General features: G+C 39.4%; 1 protein-coding gene across 1 annotated transcript in view; it reads right to left on the bottom strand.

Annotated features, from left to right (window-relative positions):
• LOC134572089 (guanylate-binding protein 3-like) overlaps window positions 1-18,223 on the bottom strand; it is a 33,435-nt gene extending 15,212 nt beyond the window's left edge. The window contains exons 1-8 of the mRNA XM_063430901.1: window positions 18,038-18,223; window positions 13,613-13,810; window positions 13,120-13,241; window positions 12,928-13,037; window positions 8,499-8,683; window positions 4,620-4,853; window positions 2,959-3,239; window positions 1,917-2,129 (exon numbers count right to left, since the gene is read on the bottom strand). Of these exons, the coding sequence (XP_063286971.1) occupies window positions 1,917-2,129; window positions 2,959-3,239; window positions 4,620-4,853; window positions 8,499-8,683; window positions 12,928-13,037; window positions 13,120-13,241; window positions 13,613-13,805 (1,338 nt within the window). The 5' untranslated portion in view covers window positions 13,806-13,810; window positions 18,038-18,223. The remainder of the gene's footprint in view (window positions 1-1,916; window positions 2,130-2,958; window positions 3,240-4,619; window positions 4,854-8,498; window positions 8,684-12,927; window positions 13,038-13,119; window positions 13,242-13,612; window positions 13,811-18,037) is intronic.
• Between the last annotated feature and the right edge of the window lie 237 nt (window positions 18,224-18,460).

The following is an 18,460-nucleotide window of genomic DNA, read 5'->3' on the forward strand; positions in this document are numbered from 1 at the left end:
GGAATCATGACATGTCACACACGTCATGTGTCCTTAAGGGGTTAAAATGCTTAAAACATAAAACGTTTTGAGATAACTTTCTGATCACTCAGTTACTAATTACTAAGATGAACATTTAATTTACCTTTCGAAAAGTGAGTAAAAACAATTGCCACAAATATAAACAGCAAAAAATCACGAGCTTTGTAACATTGCTAATTCTAGCCATGGGAGGAAATGAGATGGATCTTGCCAGAACTATATTTTAAAGGAACACTCCAACTCTAAGAACAAGTTTGCTTTTAATGTCTGCAGTGTACCTTTACCCATGAAGGTGCCAGGCACCCCCCGTATAAAATAAGACAATTCTTCCCTATGGAAGCTGTTCCTTCATTTTTTCTCTAATATCTGCAATTTTGAATGGGGACAATGGGGCAGTCAGTTAACCATAAAGCCGAGTCATATTGCCCAGGTGTCCCTTTAAAAGGGATTTTGTTTGTTTAACCCCTTAAGGACACATGACGTGTGTGACACGTCATGATTCCATTTTATTCCAGAAGTTTGGTCCTTAAGGGGTTAAAGGACCACTATAGGCACCCAGACCACTTCAGCTTAATGAAGTGGTCTGGGTGCCAGGTCCAGCTAGGGTTAACCCTTTGTTTTATAAACATAGCAGTTTCAGAGAAACGGCTATGTTTATATTAGGGTTAATCCAGCCTCTAATGGCTGTCTCATTGACAGCCGCTAGAGGCACTTGCGTGCTTCTCACTGTGAAAATCACAGTGTCCATAGGAAAGCATTGAGAATGCCTTCCTATGAGACCGGCTGAATGCGCGCGTGGCTCCTGACGCGCATGCGCATTCAGCCGATGACGTCGTGAGGAAGAAGGAGAGGAGGAGGAAAGCTCCTCGCCCGGCGCTGGAGAAAGGTAAGTGTTTAACCCCTTCCTCTCTCTAGAGCCCGGAGGGAGGGGGACCCTGAGGGTGGGGGCACCCTCAGGGCACTATAGTGCCAGGAAAATGAGTATGTTTTCCTGGCACTATAGTGGTCCTTTAGTGGTCCTCCCAGGTTAGACAGTCAGGGTTTTACATGAAAGGAATGTGAATTTAAACTTTTTAGGAGAAAATAGTGTAACTGTGAATATGCTGAATTGGATGTAACAGTTCAGGTTTGTTCACCTAATATTTTTAAATTCCCTTTGAATTTCTGACAGTTCGATGTTTGGTGAATAACTGTGGTTTTATTGTAACTATCCTGATAAGGTGTTTCTCCTGGATGGAATTTAAGAAAATGTGGGGCAATTCTGTGATTTTTTTTACATGCTTTTTTAATTCTCTTGCAAAATCTAGACTAGCTATTACTAAATTTACTGTAATTTTCCTTATTTTCCTGCATTATTAATTTACTATATTTGAGGCAAACACTACATGTGACAAAATTAAATAAAATATTCTGATAATATATATGTTACAATAAGGTCAGAGATCCTCGTCTCTCTCTCTTTTTCCAATGAGCTGGCTGTCACAGTATCTCTGCACAAAGCAGAGGGACTGAATGGAGTCCCAGCAGAGAAATGTGTTTCTCCAATGTGTGAAGCCTAGAGTGTGAACATAGGTGAAGGTAGTGGGGCTTGGTAAGTTTTCCATTGCCTTGTAATGAAAATAAAAATGTCATGTAGCAGATTATTCCAGGGGTTGAATGCTTTTTATTGTTCCAGTAAACATGCAGTTTGGTGGACGTGTAATGTGCTGCACTGGCTGAGACTGATAGTGCATGGGTTCACAATCAGAATGCAGCTCTCGACAATTAAACCTTTGCCTCGATGTTGAATTCTCTTGAAATTGATACTTTTATAAAATAACACAGATGATACACGATTCAACCTGCGGAGGTACTCTATGTATTTAGAGTATTCCATTAATAAATGTTACCCTTACCATTACACCTTTTTTAGCCTCCTTGTTATATTCCGACACTAATCTATTCTTGTCCCGGGTAAATTTTTGGTGCCCCCCGGCAGCATGGTAATGTTGCTGATCTGGCTTCAACTTCAGTGACTCGGACAAACGTTGGATGAGGTCTTTACAAGTCTTCTCCGAGGAATCCTTCCACATCTTCCACACATCATCTTTCTTCTTCATCAAGGTGGTCTACCAAGAATAACGCAAACAATGATGACCTGTTCTTGATTCAGAAGCTCTAGAAATGAGCTGGCCCTCCCAAGATAACCCTGTCATTGTCCATCAGTAAATTATTACATGTTCAATGAAACACGATGTTCATCACACACAATAAAACAATATTGTATAATTCTGCAGAAGGACTATATGGTACATTGATGCAACGAAACAAATGTTATACTGTCTGCTTTCACACATCTTTCTAATATTCTGTCTTACTGGTCATCATAGTCATTCACAGCTAATAAATAAGTGTTACCCCATTTTAGTCTTTTTTCTATTCCAGCAGATCACCTAATTATCTACACAAGTCGGTCTTGTCACATAAATACCTTTTATACATCCCCACGAAGTGTTAAAAGGCAAACAAAGGTAATAATTATTGAAGTTTACTATATAAATAGGCATCTCATATGAAATATGTAATTCTATTCAGCAGTCTTTTTGTAATATTGTGTGTTCAGAAAGGATTTAGAATAAACTCTTAGAATGCATTTTATTTCAAAGAATAAGAGTTAAAGGGGCCATAGGATCAATCTGCAGCAGGTCAGCAACCATTGCTGATGATAGGTCAGTGGTCCTCAAGGCGCACAAGTGGTCCTGGTTTTGTCAGTATCCCCACTGGAACAGAACTTTTAAATACCTAAATCCTGGACACTTGGTGTGATTTGAGGATTGGTTGAGCACATACTGTGTAGAGTATTTAATGACTAAAATGATCATTTTAGAATGAGAACTCTAATTTGCTCTTTCAAGACATTCTAAGATTGGGTCTGCCTAGAGGAGATTAAGAGGCTACCTTCAGTTTGTCCTCAGATTTAGTCCATTCCTCATTAGGATCCTTAAAATAACACCCCTGGAAGTAACGCATAGCCTCGTCCATGCAAGCATCATGCAAGTCTTGGAATTCCCTTTCGGTGTTGATAAATTTAGATCCCATCTTATCTTCATACAGTTTGGTAGCTGATGCAATGATCTGTTCATTGTGTTCCACTGAGATGTGACTTATCTGATCCACCAGAATGGAGATATTATTTGTGCTTACAACATCAATATATTTAGGGATCAGTTTTCCCAGAACTGAAACATAATGTGAACATAATAATAAACATATAAACAAATGTTAAAAGTATGTTAGTTTCTCTGACTCAGTATACTTTACATCGAAATAGGCAGATTTATTTAACTAATAGCATGACATCAAGTACCCCATGATGCAAGAGGATCATCTTCTACAGCACTTCAAGTGTAAAAAGAGGTCCAAGAGGTTTTCTCCCAGCCCTTCACTATTCCCAAAAGGGAGGAGAAAGTGGTCTGACTCTGGGCCATGTTTGTTAAATCTTTAGATGGAGACATTGATGTAGGTTCACTGGAGTTCATGTCCTTCAAAAACCTGGGACCACCCCTCTAGGTTCAACATAAACTACATAATAGACAGTTACATAGAGTATCTATATGATGCATAACAAAGAGGAAGCTCTTGGCTTGTGTCTGGAGTGCACCTTTAGATTCATGAGATGAGTGAATCATTTTTTGATAGATGAGATATCTGGAGGTGAAAAAAATGCAAAGAATGGGAAAATCTAGAGCTGTTAATCTAAGGCTAACCAGCCATGATGCTGCAGGGGTCCACTTATGCTGAGTTGTTCAAATATATCAAAATGAGGTGAAATGTCACAAGTAACAGTATTCACAATTGCTGTTGACTAACAAGGTGACTGTGTAGGCTGGGCGATGCTGAGGCTGCCATTTGGTTCCTTGAAAACTTGCTTAAAATTTACCATGAACACATTAAGATGGGAGAAGGAGAAAGCAGAGCTTTGAAAAAGGCCATTGGTGGGTAAACCATATAATGCAAGTCGTCATTTTGAAGTTAAACCATGGTCCACCAAGCAAATGGACCATAAAAAATGGAGCTACTATGTTTTTTAGGCCAAATTTTTTTCTTGTGAACAACACATGCTGTAAAATATTGAAATGTAGGCTTTTATTGATTTATTATTAATATGTACTATCATATGTGTCAATATTCCTTCTTTTTTCATCCTGGTGCACGATATACTTGGGCATCTTAAACATTGCTTTTTGGGATTTACCTCCTTGGGGAATTAATAGATGTGAGAAGACCATCTACTCTACATAAATGAGTGTAACCTAAAATGTTTGCATGAAACATCATTTTGAGATTGTATTATTGTTTTTATTGCATTTTCCATATGATTGATGGCTCATTTACCATGTGTCCATTATATATTCAAATACCACCTCTTTACCAAAATAGTGATTCCAGAGCCCCAGCTCCCAATACATTAAATGGCCAGCCACCACAGTAGGTATTTGGGCAACAAAATGACATACATGGCAAGGACACCCGCAAAACAACTTGTATTTTCCACCAATATATTATCAATTGTATATCACATACCAGCCTATAATATAAGACATAGTCTGAATACTCACTGGGTCCTGTCATGGGTTGTCCTCCTTGCAATGTTTTCACCTTGGCATTTTCATGGATGTATTGACTGAGTTCCTTACTCTTCCTCACAAAGTCTTCCTGTAGGTTACCCTTATCCTCCACAGACTGTGTGCTCGACGTGGGAACCCCAAACTGGAAACATTTACGAACAGGGAACATAGCCCTGAGAGCCCGTCTGATCTCGTTCTTATACTGCGTGTTTGGAGATTTTTCTGCTGTTTTGGGTCAGAAATACACAGTTTGCTTAGTACATGTACATGTATGCCAGTGAACCTCAAAATTAAAAACTTTAAGAATTGTATTATTATATTCTTTATCATTTTCCTACATTAATTTGTCTGTGATTATCAGAATTCAGTAAAATACACGTTTCATTTTACGTTTACTGGAGATGGATGTTAACAAGTTAGTAAAGTTTGTAGCAAACTCACCCCTTTAAGGGAGTTTGCCATGAGCTTTTGGAGGGGGCTACTTGCCCGCCTCCTGCCCTGTGCCTATGGCCCCATGTTAAAATGCTTGATTTTCCCCTGCAAAGACCCGAAAGCCGGGTCATTCTGTACTTTCCCTATGTGGGCAGTGTTACCCCAGATAGCTATGCCATGGAGCCCATTTGTAAAACGAAAGACTATGTGAAAGACTTTGGCTCCATGGCAATTGAACTGTATGTATGTGATCTGAGCTCCATTCAGTCATAATGTGCGCTCAGATCTAAGCTACCTGGGGATATGTTGAATGTACCTGTTTTATGCAATAGCTGCACAGTTATATATTTTTTATGTATTTTATTGTATTTTGCTACCATGTGGCTAATGGAGTTTTGCCTCTGTCCTTGGAGATAATTGGATTACTTCCCAATTATCTCCAGGATGGAAGACTCTGTGGAATTGGTTTTGGGCAGAAAAGCCATGCTTCACTTGGTCAAATAGGACTTTCCCTTAACTTTTTAACCCTTGAACCGATTGCCCTGATTTTTGAGTATGTGTATATTTCAAGCATGCTGATTCTAAAAATGTATGTTTTATGTGAATGACATGTATATTTTCGAGGTTATTAATATTTTGTAAAAACTGTATTTCTCTGCCTGTGATAATTATATTACCCATTGTGTTCAGTAATCATATCACAGGCAGAGGGGAGGATTTTGTGTGGGAGTGTCTGTGTGTATTGTACGGATTGATTGGTTGTATTTCAAAACCCTGTGGGCAGTACTATGTGTGTAGATTGTGAATAAAAGAGGCTGTATGTGCCAGTACAGTCAGTTCTGCTTGACCCTCAAAACAAAGTGTTGTCTCGTTATTGGGGGAATTGGATTGTATGCTGATTGCCAGGAGTGTAAGCTGATTGTATGCTTTTCTGTTCAGTTGTTTACAGCATTCCTATGCTTGGGATTATTCATATGCTTCTCTGGTTTAGTGGTTGTGGTGTCTGCCAGAGTGCTTGGAGCCCTCAGGAAGCGCTAGGAGCATCCAATAATGGAGGTACCCAGTCAGGGTGCCCGTTTATCCGTTACAACGTTTATTTAATTTTTTTTATTTCTAAAAATAGTATGCTGTCTACACAGTTATTTTACCCCTTCAGGACGGAGTCAATAGTGCACGTTCTGATCAAAACAAAACGTAAACAAAAACTGGAATTTGCGCTATATGTCTGTTCACCCGTAGTTCCCCTCTTTCATATTATATGCACCCACACTTATTATATATCATTTTGTTCAGGAGAAACAGGGCTTTAATTTATCATTAACTATTCATATATGGAACATAATTCATTATGAATAAAATTTTAAAAAAAAGGTGAGAAAATAAGATTTATTTTTAAATTTGTATTTCCGTCTGCCATTTTAGCTGTGAATGTCATAATACTGTTTTTACTGCACAAAAATGCACATATTTGTAATCAGCGATGTCTCACGAGTACAACAGTATCCCCCATTAACAGGTTTTATGGTGTTTTGGAAAGTTACAGGGTCATATATAGAACGTTCCATTTTCAAATAGAAATTTTCCAGATTGGTAATGTTACCTTTGAGACGGTGTGGTAGCCCAGGAATGAGAATTACCCCCATAATGGCATACCATTTGAAAAAGTAGACAACCAAAGGTATTGAAAGTGGGGTATGTTTAGTCTTTTTTAGTAGCCACTTAGTCACAAACACTGGCCAAAGTTAGCGTTCATATTTGTTTTTGTGTTAAAAAAGCAAAAAACTAATATTTGGCCAGTGTTTGTGACTAAGTGGCTACTAAGAAAGACTGGACATATCCCACTTGCAATACCTTGGGTTGTCTACTTTTGCAAATGGTATGCCATCATGGGGGTAATTCTTATTCCTGGGCTACCATACGCTCTCAAAGGCAACATAACCAATCTGGCAAATTTCAATGTAAAAAAATGAAATGCAAGCCTTATATGTGACTCTCTAACTTTCCAAAACACCATGAAACCTGTACATGGGTGGTACTGTTATTCTTGGGAGACTTCGCTAAACACAAATATTAGTGTTTCAAAACAGTAAAACATATTACAACAATAATATAGTTCATAAAAGTGCAAAAAACGTCACTTTTACTTAAAATATCATCGTTGTAATACAATTTACCAATTTGAAACACTAATATTTGAGTTCAGCGAAGTCTCCCGAGTAAAACAGTACCCCCCATGTACAGGTTTTATGGTGTCTTGGAGAGTTACAGGGTCAAAAATAGTGCTTGCGAATTAAATTCTCAGCACTTTCTCCCTGTGTTGTCAGGTATGTCAATCAAATTGTAATTAATCAAATCACCTAATTATGTTAAAAGATTACTTAAATCTACACGTAGAATTTTAATATATATGCATTTATAGTTATTTAAATTATACGTGTATACTAATGTAATCTTTTATGTAATTATATGTATTTATCTCTATATATATATTTGCGGTTATTTGCATTTTATATATAGATAGATATATATAGAATGTCATTCTAAGTGTATTTTGTTACCAAAATATATATGTTAATAACAAAATACAGTTAGAATGAAATTACATATGTATATATAATTTATATTAAATTTTGTTTCAATATTTTATTTATTAATTTTATTATTTTATTTATTTATTATTGTAATTATGCGTATTTACATATATAATATATGTGTATATATCTATTATATATATAATATATGTATATTATATATATGTAACGTCATTCTAAGTGTATTTTAATACTAATATATGTACTTATATTAGTATTAAAATACACTATGTATGACGTTAAATATATAATATACATATATATTATATATACAATATATATATACATATATTATATAGATATAAATATATTTATTTTATTTTAAACATGTTTAATATTTTTTTTTTTACACTACCTACCAGCAGGGGGACTGTCTAATATTTTAGACAGTCCCCCTGCTGGCAGATCCACAGTCAGCTATAGGGGGCCATGTGATCGCTCTTTGAGAGCGATCACATGGCCCCCTGGGCCTGATTTGCCGTGGGGGGGCTGCCTGGGCTGTGAGGCAGTCCTCCCGAAGCAGAGCGCCGGGAAGGTAAGTATCCCGGGCGCTCCAGGGCTCAAAGCCGTTACGGCGTTCTATGCCGTCACAACGGCTTTAAAGCCCACTTAAAGCGTGACGGCATAGAACGTCGTAACGGCGTTAAGGGGTTAATGAAAGTTTCTGTTCTCTATGAGATTGATTTAGCTTGGCGAGCTTGCTGGTCTGCTATCTGTCAAGACCCCCAATGTGCAATTGTCTGTCCATCTGTGTTAAACTATGACCTGAATGAGTCCGGAAAGGTTCCAAGTATTGGCACAGAGGATTTACAGTTATGTCACACATGTAATAATTACTGCTACATACGCGTGATATCCTTTAAGCTATTCTCCAGGTATTCATCTTCACTGATTGGTCCAGCACCAAGCTCTAACTTGAGGGTAAAATCTCGCACAACCCAGATAAAGAGGGGGCTCTCCTCCCAGCCCCCCACATCTCCATCTTCCCGAGCTTTTCTGTCCAGGATCCACTCACTCTGTTCAGACATTTTGCTATAATTTTAATTAAGAAAAACTATGTATCACCAAGTTCATCTCTAACTTACTCTGCGAATGTCAGTAATTGTGTATTTCTCTCTGTGTAGGAAAAACATGTTTGTCTTTTGTTACAGACAATGTAGATGTTGAACTTCAAGAAATATCTGATACACTGCATGCTTTAGACCTCAGAATCTTTAACCCCTTCACTACCAAGCGGTTTCTAAAAATCACAAATCTGCAATCTGAGTATTATGTGTGTCCTGAAAAGTGATGTTAAAATGTATTTTTTGTTTCATTATGTGTAGATATTGCATTATTTAATGAAAAACAATATATATATTTACTGGACAGGAAACATTTAAAAAACAAAGTACCGAATAATGAAGAAAATAGCATTGTAACCAAATAAGGTTTCTGAATAGTAAAACTGACATTTCTCCCACATATTCCAATAATCCTCTCATGTTAGTCCCAGATATTCCCAGTATATATTGTCCCATATTTACTCATTCTGTCTATATGTTTCTGCATTACACTGACATTGCCAAAAATTGTTTTACATATTTTTTATTTTCTATTTGAATCTCAGCAACCAGCAATCTAGAAATATAATTCAAATGCCCCACTTTAGATCCCACCAAGATATGAGATATTAGAAGGCCTTTTAATATCGATCACTGCAGCTGTAAGGTACGGACTGAGATGGAGAAGATATTCAACCAGATTTCTTTCATTTTGTTACTAGATTATTACTTTACTATAATGATGCTACCATTGTTACATATAGTTTACTTACTGTAATATTTTGTACTTGGTGTTACATGTAGTTATTAATAATCTGGCTGATAGAATTTTGGTTGCCAGATACTTACTTGTTTATAGCAAATGGCTAGCCTGCTCCATTCCCCCTGGTGCCTTCTTAGGCTGTCTATGGTTAGACGGTGATGTACGTTGTGGGGTCATTGTCAGGGGTAAATGGGGATAGTGGGGATTTTAGGGGGTTATTACGGGATGTTTCACAATGACCTTATTTGTGAATGTTATGATTTTTTTTTTAAAGCTTTGGAAAATGAAATCCAACACTAATTTGTGTCCGTGTCTTATTGGGTGGGTTAGCCATCTATGCCTGAAAAGGAAGACTATGCGCATGTCAAGATATCACGATCCCTGTAAAGCTCAGTAGGCATTCTTTGTCTTTCATTGAGGTTCTTTAAAGAGGCACTATAGTCACCAAAACTTTTTAAAATTTTAGCTTAATGCAGCAGTTTTTGTGTTTAGATCATGCCTCTGAAATCTCACTGCTCAATTCTCTAGCATTTAGGAATTAAATCACTTTGTTTCTGTTTATGCAGCCCTCTTGGCTGTGACTCACACAGTCTGAATGAAAAAAAAATGGCTTAATTTTTAATCACATGTTAACTTACTTAAATGTTTTTATCTCTTGCTCTGTAAATTAAACTGTAATCACATACATGAGGCTCCTGCAAGGTCTAGCAATCTATTAGCAGTGCAGGAGATAATACATTCTAATGTAAATATTATTTGCAATAAAGGAAGTATAAATATTAGATCTCACTTTACAGGAAGTGTTTAGGGAGGCTGTGTAAGTCACATGCAGGGAGGTGCAGCTAGGGCTGTATAAACAAAGTGATTTAACTCCTAAATGGCAGACAACTGAGCACTGAGAGTGCAGGAACATGATATATACACCAAAACTGCTTCATTGAGCTAAAGTTGTTTTGGTGACTATAGTGTTCCTTAAGTATTACGTTATATCGTTGGTGTGGCTGTCAGGAAATAATAACAGATATCTTGTGAATGACTGGGAATTGTTTTAACATCTCTGCACATATATTTCCAGCAAACACAAGTTAATAGATGGTGCAGTGGACCCTCATTTAATTTTATTTGTTTATTTTATTTTTGGTTCCAGAGCCCAACCCCGAGAGGTGCACTGCTGCATTTTGAGGCAGATTTTAAATCATGGCACATATAGTACACACACAAACAGTACACACACATATAAAGATGTGTCAAATGTTGACATGTGCAATCCGTTTCGGTCCGAATATGAATTTGGACGAATTTCAGGCAATTCGGACATTCGGGTACTTCCCAATGTCCAAATTGCCAAAGTGCCAAATTGCCGAAGTGCCGAAGTTGCCGAGTTCCCGAAGTTCCGAAATTACAGAATTTCTGAAGTCTCGAAGTGCCGAAGTTCCGAAGTGCTGAAATTCCGAAGTTCCGAAGTTGCCGAAGTTCCGAAGCACAGTATTGCCCAAGTACTAATATACTTACCCAGTGAAAGAAGAAGAATGTTACATTGTATACAATTTTAAATAAAAAGTATACAAACATAGCCAGGATTCAGCTGTAAGCATTTGCAACACTTACAACAATAATGCAACATTATTATTATTATTATTGCAATTTATATAGCGCCAACAGATTCCGTAGCGCTTTACAATATTATGAGAGGGGATTTAACTATAAATAGGACAATTACAAATAAACTTACAGGAACAATAGGTTGAAGAGGACCCTGCTCGATCAAGCTTCCATTCTATAGGAGGTGTACAAATAAACTTACAGGAACAATAGGTTGAAGAGGACCCTGCTCGATCAAGCTTCCATTCTATATTGGGGGGGGACCTAATGTACTCCCCCCTGTCCCCCATCCCTGAGCGGTTGGTGGGTGCCCTGCGTGGGGGCCCTAAATTATAATAAGGGGGGGACCTAATGTCCTCCCCCTGGCCCCCAACCCTGAGTGGTGGGTGTGGGCCCTAAATTATAATGAGGGGGTGGGACCTAATGTCCTCCCCCTGGCCCCCAACCCTGAGTGGTGGGTGTGGGCCCTAAATTATAATAAGGGGGGGACCTAATGTCCTCCCCCCTCACCCCCACCCCTGAGCGGTGGGTGGGGGTGAGGGGGGAGGACATTAGGTCCCCCCCTTATTAGTAATTAGGGTAATTAGTAATTAGTAATTAGGCCCACCACCCACCGCTCAGGGGTGGGGGCCAGGGGGGAGGACATTAGGTCCCCCTCCCTTTTTTACTGTAGGGCCCCCACCCACCGCTCAGGGGTGGGGGCCAGGGGGGAGGACATTAGGTCCCTCCCCTTATTATAATTTAGGGCCCCCACCCACCGTTCAGGGGTGGGGTCAGGGGGGAGGATGTTAGGCCCCCCCTTTTTATTGTAGGGCCCCCACCCACCACTCAGGGGTGGGGGCCAGGGGGAGGACATTAGGTCCCCCCCTTATTTTACTGTATGGCCCCCACCCGCCACTCAGGGGTGGGAGCGGGGGGGGGGGGGGGCGGCAATAGGACCCCCCTTTAGATTAAAGGGGGGACCCTATTTAAAAAAAATAAAAACATTTAACAGTGAGCAGCCACAGGGCAAAATTTACTAATACTAAGTAATTTTTACTTAGTATTAGTAAATTTGGCTGAAAGACCAATTTAGGTCTTTCAGCCTTTTGGTAGGTAACTCCTTAATACCGTGGGAATTGGGGAGTTATCTACTAAGCGGCTGCAAAAGAGGTCCCGAAGTGCCGAAGTCCCGAAATTCCGAAGTGTCGAAGTGCCAAAGTTGCCAAATTTCCGCAGTGTCGGAGTGCCGAAGTTCCGAAGTGCTGAAGTGCCGAAGTTCCGAAGTGCCGAAGTTCCGAAGTTCTGAAGTTCCGAAGTTCCGAAGTTCCGAAGTTGCCGAAATTCCGAAGTGTTAAAGTGCCGAATTGCCGAAGTCCCAAATTGCGAAAGTCCCAAATTTCGGAATGCCGAACCGAAAGTTTTCCCCATGCACATGCCTAGTAAAATGTAAAATACCTACACCCCGATTGATACACACACCCACACAGTTACAATGACACCCACACAGATACACACATTTCATATATACAACGTCTCTTCAGGCATTTGGGAGATGTGATTATTCATTCAGTCCCAGTTGTCAGCCAGGCACAAAGCTCAAGACAGACATTAACATCTAATCTCTAAATGTGTCATGTTTTCTCTCTGACTACTCCCACAATGTTTTTTGTCAGATTTGTGAAGATCCCTTAATTTTGCAAAACTTATTCATACCTGAGTGAATGACCCTGAGCCATTTTATAACCTGAATTTAACTGAAAATATAAATTTTAAACAAAATCTATATTTTGTTACAAATTTGACTGAAAATTTCACTGAAAGCAGTGATAACGACACAATATTGTCAATGGCATTCCTTATCATAGTCCGATTGTGTCAAAGGATACTATAACTTCTCCAAGGCGTCTTGGTTGATTGTGGTCTTTTCGTTGTAGATCATTACACTGCTGATTAGCATGGCCAGCGAGAGGACAGCAAAGTCATTGTGTTGGCTGCCCTAAGAAACCATATGGATCAGACTGTCACAAAAAAAAAAAAAATTACTCTATTTAACTCTATAAAAACTGCTCTCTATTTACCTTCATTACATCACCAAGACCCTCCGTGTCCAATAAAATTAATGTATGATCGGAGCGAGGGACACATCGCATCCAGATTCCTCTAGTCTTTGCCTCGACTGTATGGCCCACAGGAAAACCACCTAAAACAATATGTATTAATATGGGGTTTGTATAACACAGGAGAATAATTCTGAATACAAAGAGATAATGTGCTAAGATCACAGTGTAATTGTGTACTGTCTTTATTGTTACCCCTCTTCCCTTAGGTTGAAAAGTAATTAAGTAGGTTCTTCTCCACCTATTGTACTGTGAGCCAAACTTGTCTTGTTGTGCACCTAGTGTACAGCTCTGCAGTTTATGTTGGTGCTTAATAAATAATTATAATGAAATAATGAAAATAATGTTAAATATATATATGTTTATTTAATTTACAGAAAATATAATCAGATTTAGATGTTATTTGTGTCTAAGATTAAATGTGTATGAGGGCCTGAGAGTCCAGGGGTCTCACCTCTTTGATCTCCAGCTAACATGTTTATTAGAGAAGACTTTCCGGAACGATAAGGTCCTACGATGGACACCAACACCAATGGATGGGAGATCTTCTCCAAGATCTTCTGAGCCTCTGGATTCACTCGCATTTTCTTACCAACATCATTCTCAATTAAACAGATGGGTTGAGTTACTGGTGGAATGGGTGGCATGTTTCCTGTAGAGAGAAAATAACAATCAGGACTCTTTACAGTCACTCTCCATTCACTCTCGGTTTAAATATGCCTTAAATATGGATTCCGATATCATTTCTATGCAGATGACACGCAAATCTACCTGTCCTCTCCTGATCTCTCCCCGTCCCTCTTGACTAGTGTCTCTGACTGCCTCTCTGCTGTTTCTAACTGGATGGCTGCCCACTTCCTTAAACTAAACTTGACCAAAACTGAAATTCTGGTCTTTCCTCCCTCAAGTGTTGTTACTCCTGTGTCTGTCTCCCTCCAAGTCAATGGTGCTACCATCAGCTCCACCACGCAGGCTCGCTGCCTAGGTGTTCTCTTTGACTCCGACCTCTCCTTCAAGCCTCATGTTCACTCTATCGCCAAATCCTGTCATTTCCATCTCAAAAACATTGCGCGCATACGCCCCTACTTAACGCCAGATGCGACTAAGGTGTTGGTCCATTCCACGGTCCTTTCTCGCCTTGACTACTGTAATCCGCAGTGGTCTTATGTGCTCCCAACTTGCGCCGTTACAGTCCATAATGAATGCGGCAGCGAGGCTCATCTTCCTGTCCGCCCGCACCTCCCATGCCTCACCTTTCTGTCACTCCCTACATTGGCTTCCTATAAAATATAGAGCTCAATTTAAAATTCTGGTTCTTGCTTTCAAATCTCTATATGATGCTGCTCCCACCTACCTATCCTCCCTTATACACAAGTATGTCCCGTCTAGGCCCTTACGATCTGCTGAAGACTTACGTCTATCTTCTGTCCGTACTCCCACCTCTGATGCTCGCCTTCAAGACTTCTCGAGGGCTGCACCGTTCCTGTGGAACTCACTTCCCTCCTCCGTTAGATGCTCACCCAGTCTCCACTCCTTCAAAAAATCATTAAAAACTCACTTCTTCATAAAAGCGTATCAATTAAACTCTTAATAGCTCCCAACTGATTCCTCTTCTGCAACTGTCACTAGTCTAATACTATCCTTACCTTTTGTGTAATTTACCCCACTCCCTCTAGCATGTAAGCTCATTGAGCCGGGCCCTCAACCCCTCTGTTCCTGTGTGTCCAACTTGTCTTGTTACAACTACATGTCTGTTCGTCCACCCATTGTAAAGCGCTGCGGAATTTGACGGCGCTCTATAAATAATATAATAATAATAATAATAATAAAGGATTACTCCAGCTACCATGACCACTTCTGCCTTATAAAGCTTAAAACATTGCACATCCACAGTAATTTGCAACTGTTTGTCAGGGGCTAGTCACATCCTGGCACACGTGGCATTGCCTAATGTAAATTCTGTGCATATTTTACAACTAATTTCAGTACCCACTGCATTCTAGCAACAGACATCATGCGATTATACTTGCAATGGGAGTCTTATGTGTCCCCTCCCTCTCTGCCTGCAACCCTCCTACCTCCCATTTTCACCAATTCATTTTTTTTTTTTTGGCTCCCTCCTTCATAGACTTCTTTACGATTGGACGGCATGGCAGCTGCGTGACACAAGGAGGGGCTGTGGAAAGTACTGCCAGAAGCATTGCCTGGTCCTGCATTTCAGGTAAGTAATACTTATTTTAAAACTATTTATGAAGCGATCGGGAGGGCAGGACATAAAGAATAATGTCCAATTATTTATTAGAATATATAGCTATCTATCTAAACCCTATCATATCCTCTATGGAAGCTCACTGTCTTTGTTGATCACTATTAGCTTAAAGGAGCACTCCACCTAGTACAAAATAAAATATCAATGTTTAGTAGGTGTACACCATACATGCTTAGAATTTTCATGCATGTATTTATTGGGGGCATATCATAAAGGAACTTGCAAAAGCCTTTGAAAGCCCTCCCTTGTTTCCTTACAGGAGACTGTCAGTGGGAAGTCTCTGACTTGGTGGTCACGGGCACTCGAGTATATCTGGAGCAGAGGAGCTGATCTGAGGTCTGTGAGGGAGGGGAAGGCAGGCACTTACTTTAGCTCAGGGGAATCAGCACTTTTATAAACTGGGGTTAGACTAAGGTACTCCTAATTGAAAAGTGCATGTGGGGTGTGGAGTGATCCTTTAATAAGTCCCTACTATGGAGGGGAAACCGTGGGAATGGCTTCATATGCCAATACCACTTACTCAAGCGAATGGAATCTTTCACACTTATAATTGTAGTTTTCCAGAATGGCCCTTGTATTTTCACAATGGTGTTAGCTGTAAATCAACATCAATAAAGGATTTCCTGGAGATATATCTGTGTGTCTCTTTAGGTGGAGAGTCATTTTATCTCTAGGTTGTCGCCGTGTTCGTGCACGGATCTCATCAACCACTTCACCACCAGAAGTGAGTGATAAATGTTTTTACTTCCATGTGCAGAATGGAATTTAGTCCATAAAGCCTCACTCATCCTCTGAATCGTGGAACGAAATCTGCGTTCCAAAGAAAGGCTGGAAGTAAGTGACTCACGGTGGCAACGTTGGAGAATTTAAAGAATGAACAGAGTGAGCACTAATAAACCCACTGAGGAAGCCTCCATAGGGGCGAAACATGTCTTAGTTAAGTCATTGGACATTTGGACGTTATTTTTATTCTCCAATTTTGGGCATTATTAATTTGTGTTTTACTATTCTATCTACACATTTTATTTGTATGTTTTTATTCATTCTTGCACCAATGGAAGGATTTACCGCATTTCCTGTGGGAGATTCCTGGATACTTTATTACCATTTAGACTGGCAGTATACTTGTTTGGACCACGTGAGTGCATTAATCTATATAGGCTGTTTCCTTATACTGTACAGTATCATGCTATGAGGGTATCCTGTCCATACCACTACATACCAGTGCTTAGAAGGATCAGGACCTCCCATAATTATCAGACTGAGCCAAGTGATCTCACTGGCTTCAACTTTGTGCGCTTAAACCAATATTCAATCTTAGCTAAATTTGCTGTATTTAAATTTGTTTGTTTTTCCCATAGATAACTCCCATACCTTACAGTATTTCTCTGTCTATTGTGTGTTTTTCCATTGCATTTCGGGGTTGGGTTTAGACATCTGGGACTATGCACTTGATACTTTGTCCTATATACTCCGGGAATGATACCAGCCGGAAGTGGAATGAATGTCTCTGGCAGAAGTCACTGACCAATCATTTAATGTCTGCAAGTTTGCTGAAAATAGAAGCTCACTCCCTGCTTCCAAAGCAGCTTTAAATCCCTTTATTTTAGAAATATACGATTTAACTGTATTTACTGTATGTGGTCATTGCGCTCAATGCAGACATTATTATATTTTTTTTTTTTTGCCATTTGCAATAAACTGCCCTGCTAGGAATTAATTCAGGGTCTTTACAAATATATATATATATAAACAGGGTATTTTACCACGTGTATCTATTTTGTAGCCCATGGAGCAGCGCAGCTAGATGGAATGGGCCTTGACAGGGCTAGGAGACAGGCATAGGAGGTGTTAATATGGGGGGGGGGGGGGGTTGGCTATAGAAAGTGGGGGGGGGTTATATTATGGGGGTACATATAGCGGCAATTTTAAATCAAGGGCCATCTTAATTAATCCTCACTTACCTGTTTTGTCCCACCCTCCCTTTAAGTAGGTTTTGGATCCGTTTGGTCACGGCGGAGGGGGATGGATAAACAAGTTGGGGTGTAGGTTGTTTGTCCAGATGTAATATAGTTTAGTTTGAACTGTTAGGTTTGGATAGATTTTGGTTGGTTCAAGCTCGTCGGTAGCTCCGAACCTGGTATGTGTAGGGTGTATCTTGGTATATCCCCACATGGTGGAACATGGTAAATCATGCCCTCGCTGGCAATGGTTTAAGTGGTTAGATGTTATTTATGTTAATATTGTTGTTTATGGGGGTCATTGTCAGGATCAAATTGTTAAAAGAGTTGGGGCTGAGATGTTATGCTAGATCTGTTGACAATGACCCTTAATATTTTATTTATATTGTAATTATTAATAAAGCTGTGATAATTTCCCCAAACATAAGGTGTCCGAGAATCCTTGGGTTTTTAGTTTTTTTTTATACCGCATATGCCGTAAAGGCGAATATACATATTTCATGTAACATTTAATGTATATGCTTTGCTTTTATACTGACATGCCAGATTCTGTGCAATATTGCAAGATACAGGACCATGTATACTCTCTAACATTCCCAAAAAATGTTCATAAATGAATACGGTAAATGAAAAATAAAAAGTGACTCACCCACTGCTCGGAGATCGTCTCGTGTTCTCTTACTGTATATTTTGTTACTATGTTTGCAGTGTTTATAACTCGAGCATTCCCCTGCAGGTTCTAGATTCTGCACTTTGTGATTGTGATTCAGTTTTGGCTGTTCTGTCTCTCTCTTACTATTTCTGCCGTCTCTCCTTCTTCTCTCTCGTTCTCTCTCGTTCTCTCTCGCTCTCTCTTTGTCTGTTTTCAAACTGTTTTTTTTTGTACCGTGTGCTGGAAGCAGTCTGTGTCAGAATGAAAGTGAAAGCAATCCAGAACTGTTTGCCATAGATTATATGCTATGAGCAAGACTACGAGCGCACACTGGGGTTTATCTATAATGGCCATATTACACAAATCAGAAATTATTTTCCTTTCGTTTGACTGAGGACAATGAGCTGGAGAATAATTTTC

Source organism: Pelobates fuscus, chromosome 8, assembly GCF_036172605.1.
Source record: "Pelobates fuscus isolate aPelFus1 chromosome 8, aPelFus1.pri, whole genome shotgun sequence".
NCBI classification, from domain to species: Eukaryota; Metazoa; Chordata; class Amphibia; order Anura; family Pelobatidae; genus Pelobates; species Pelobates fuscus.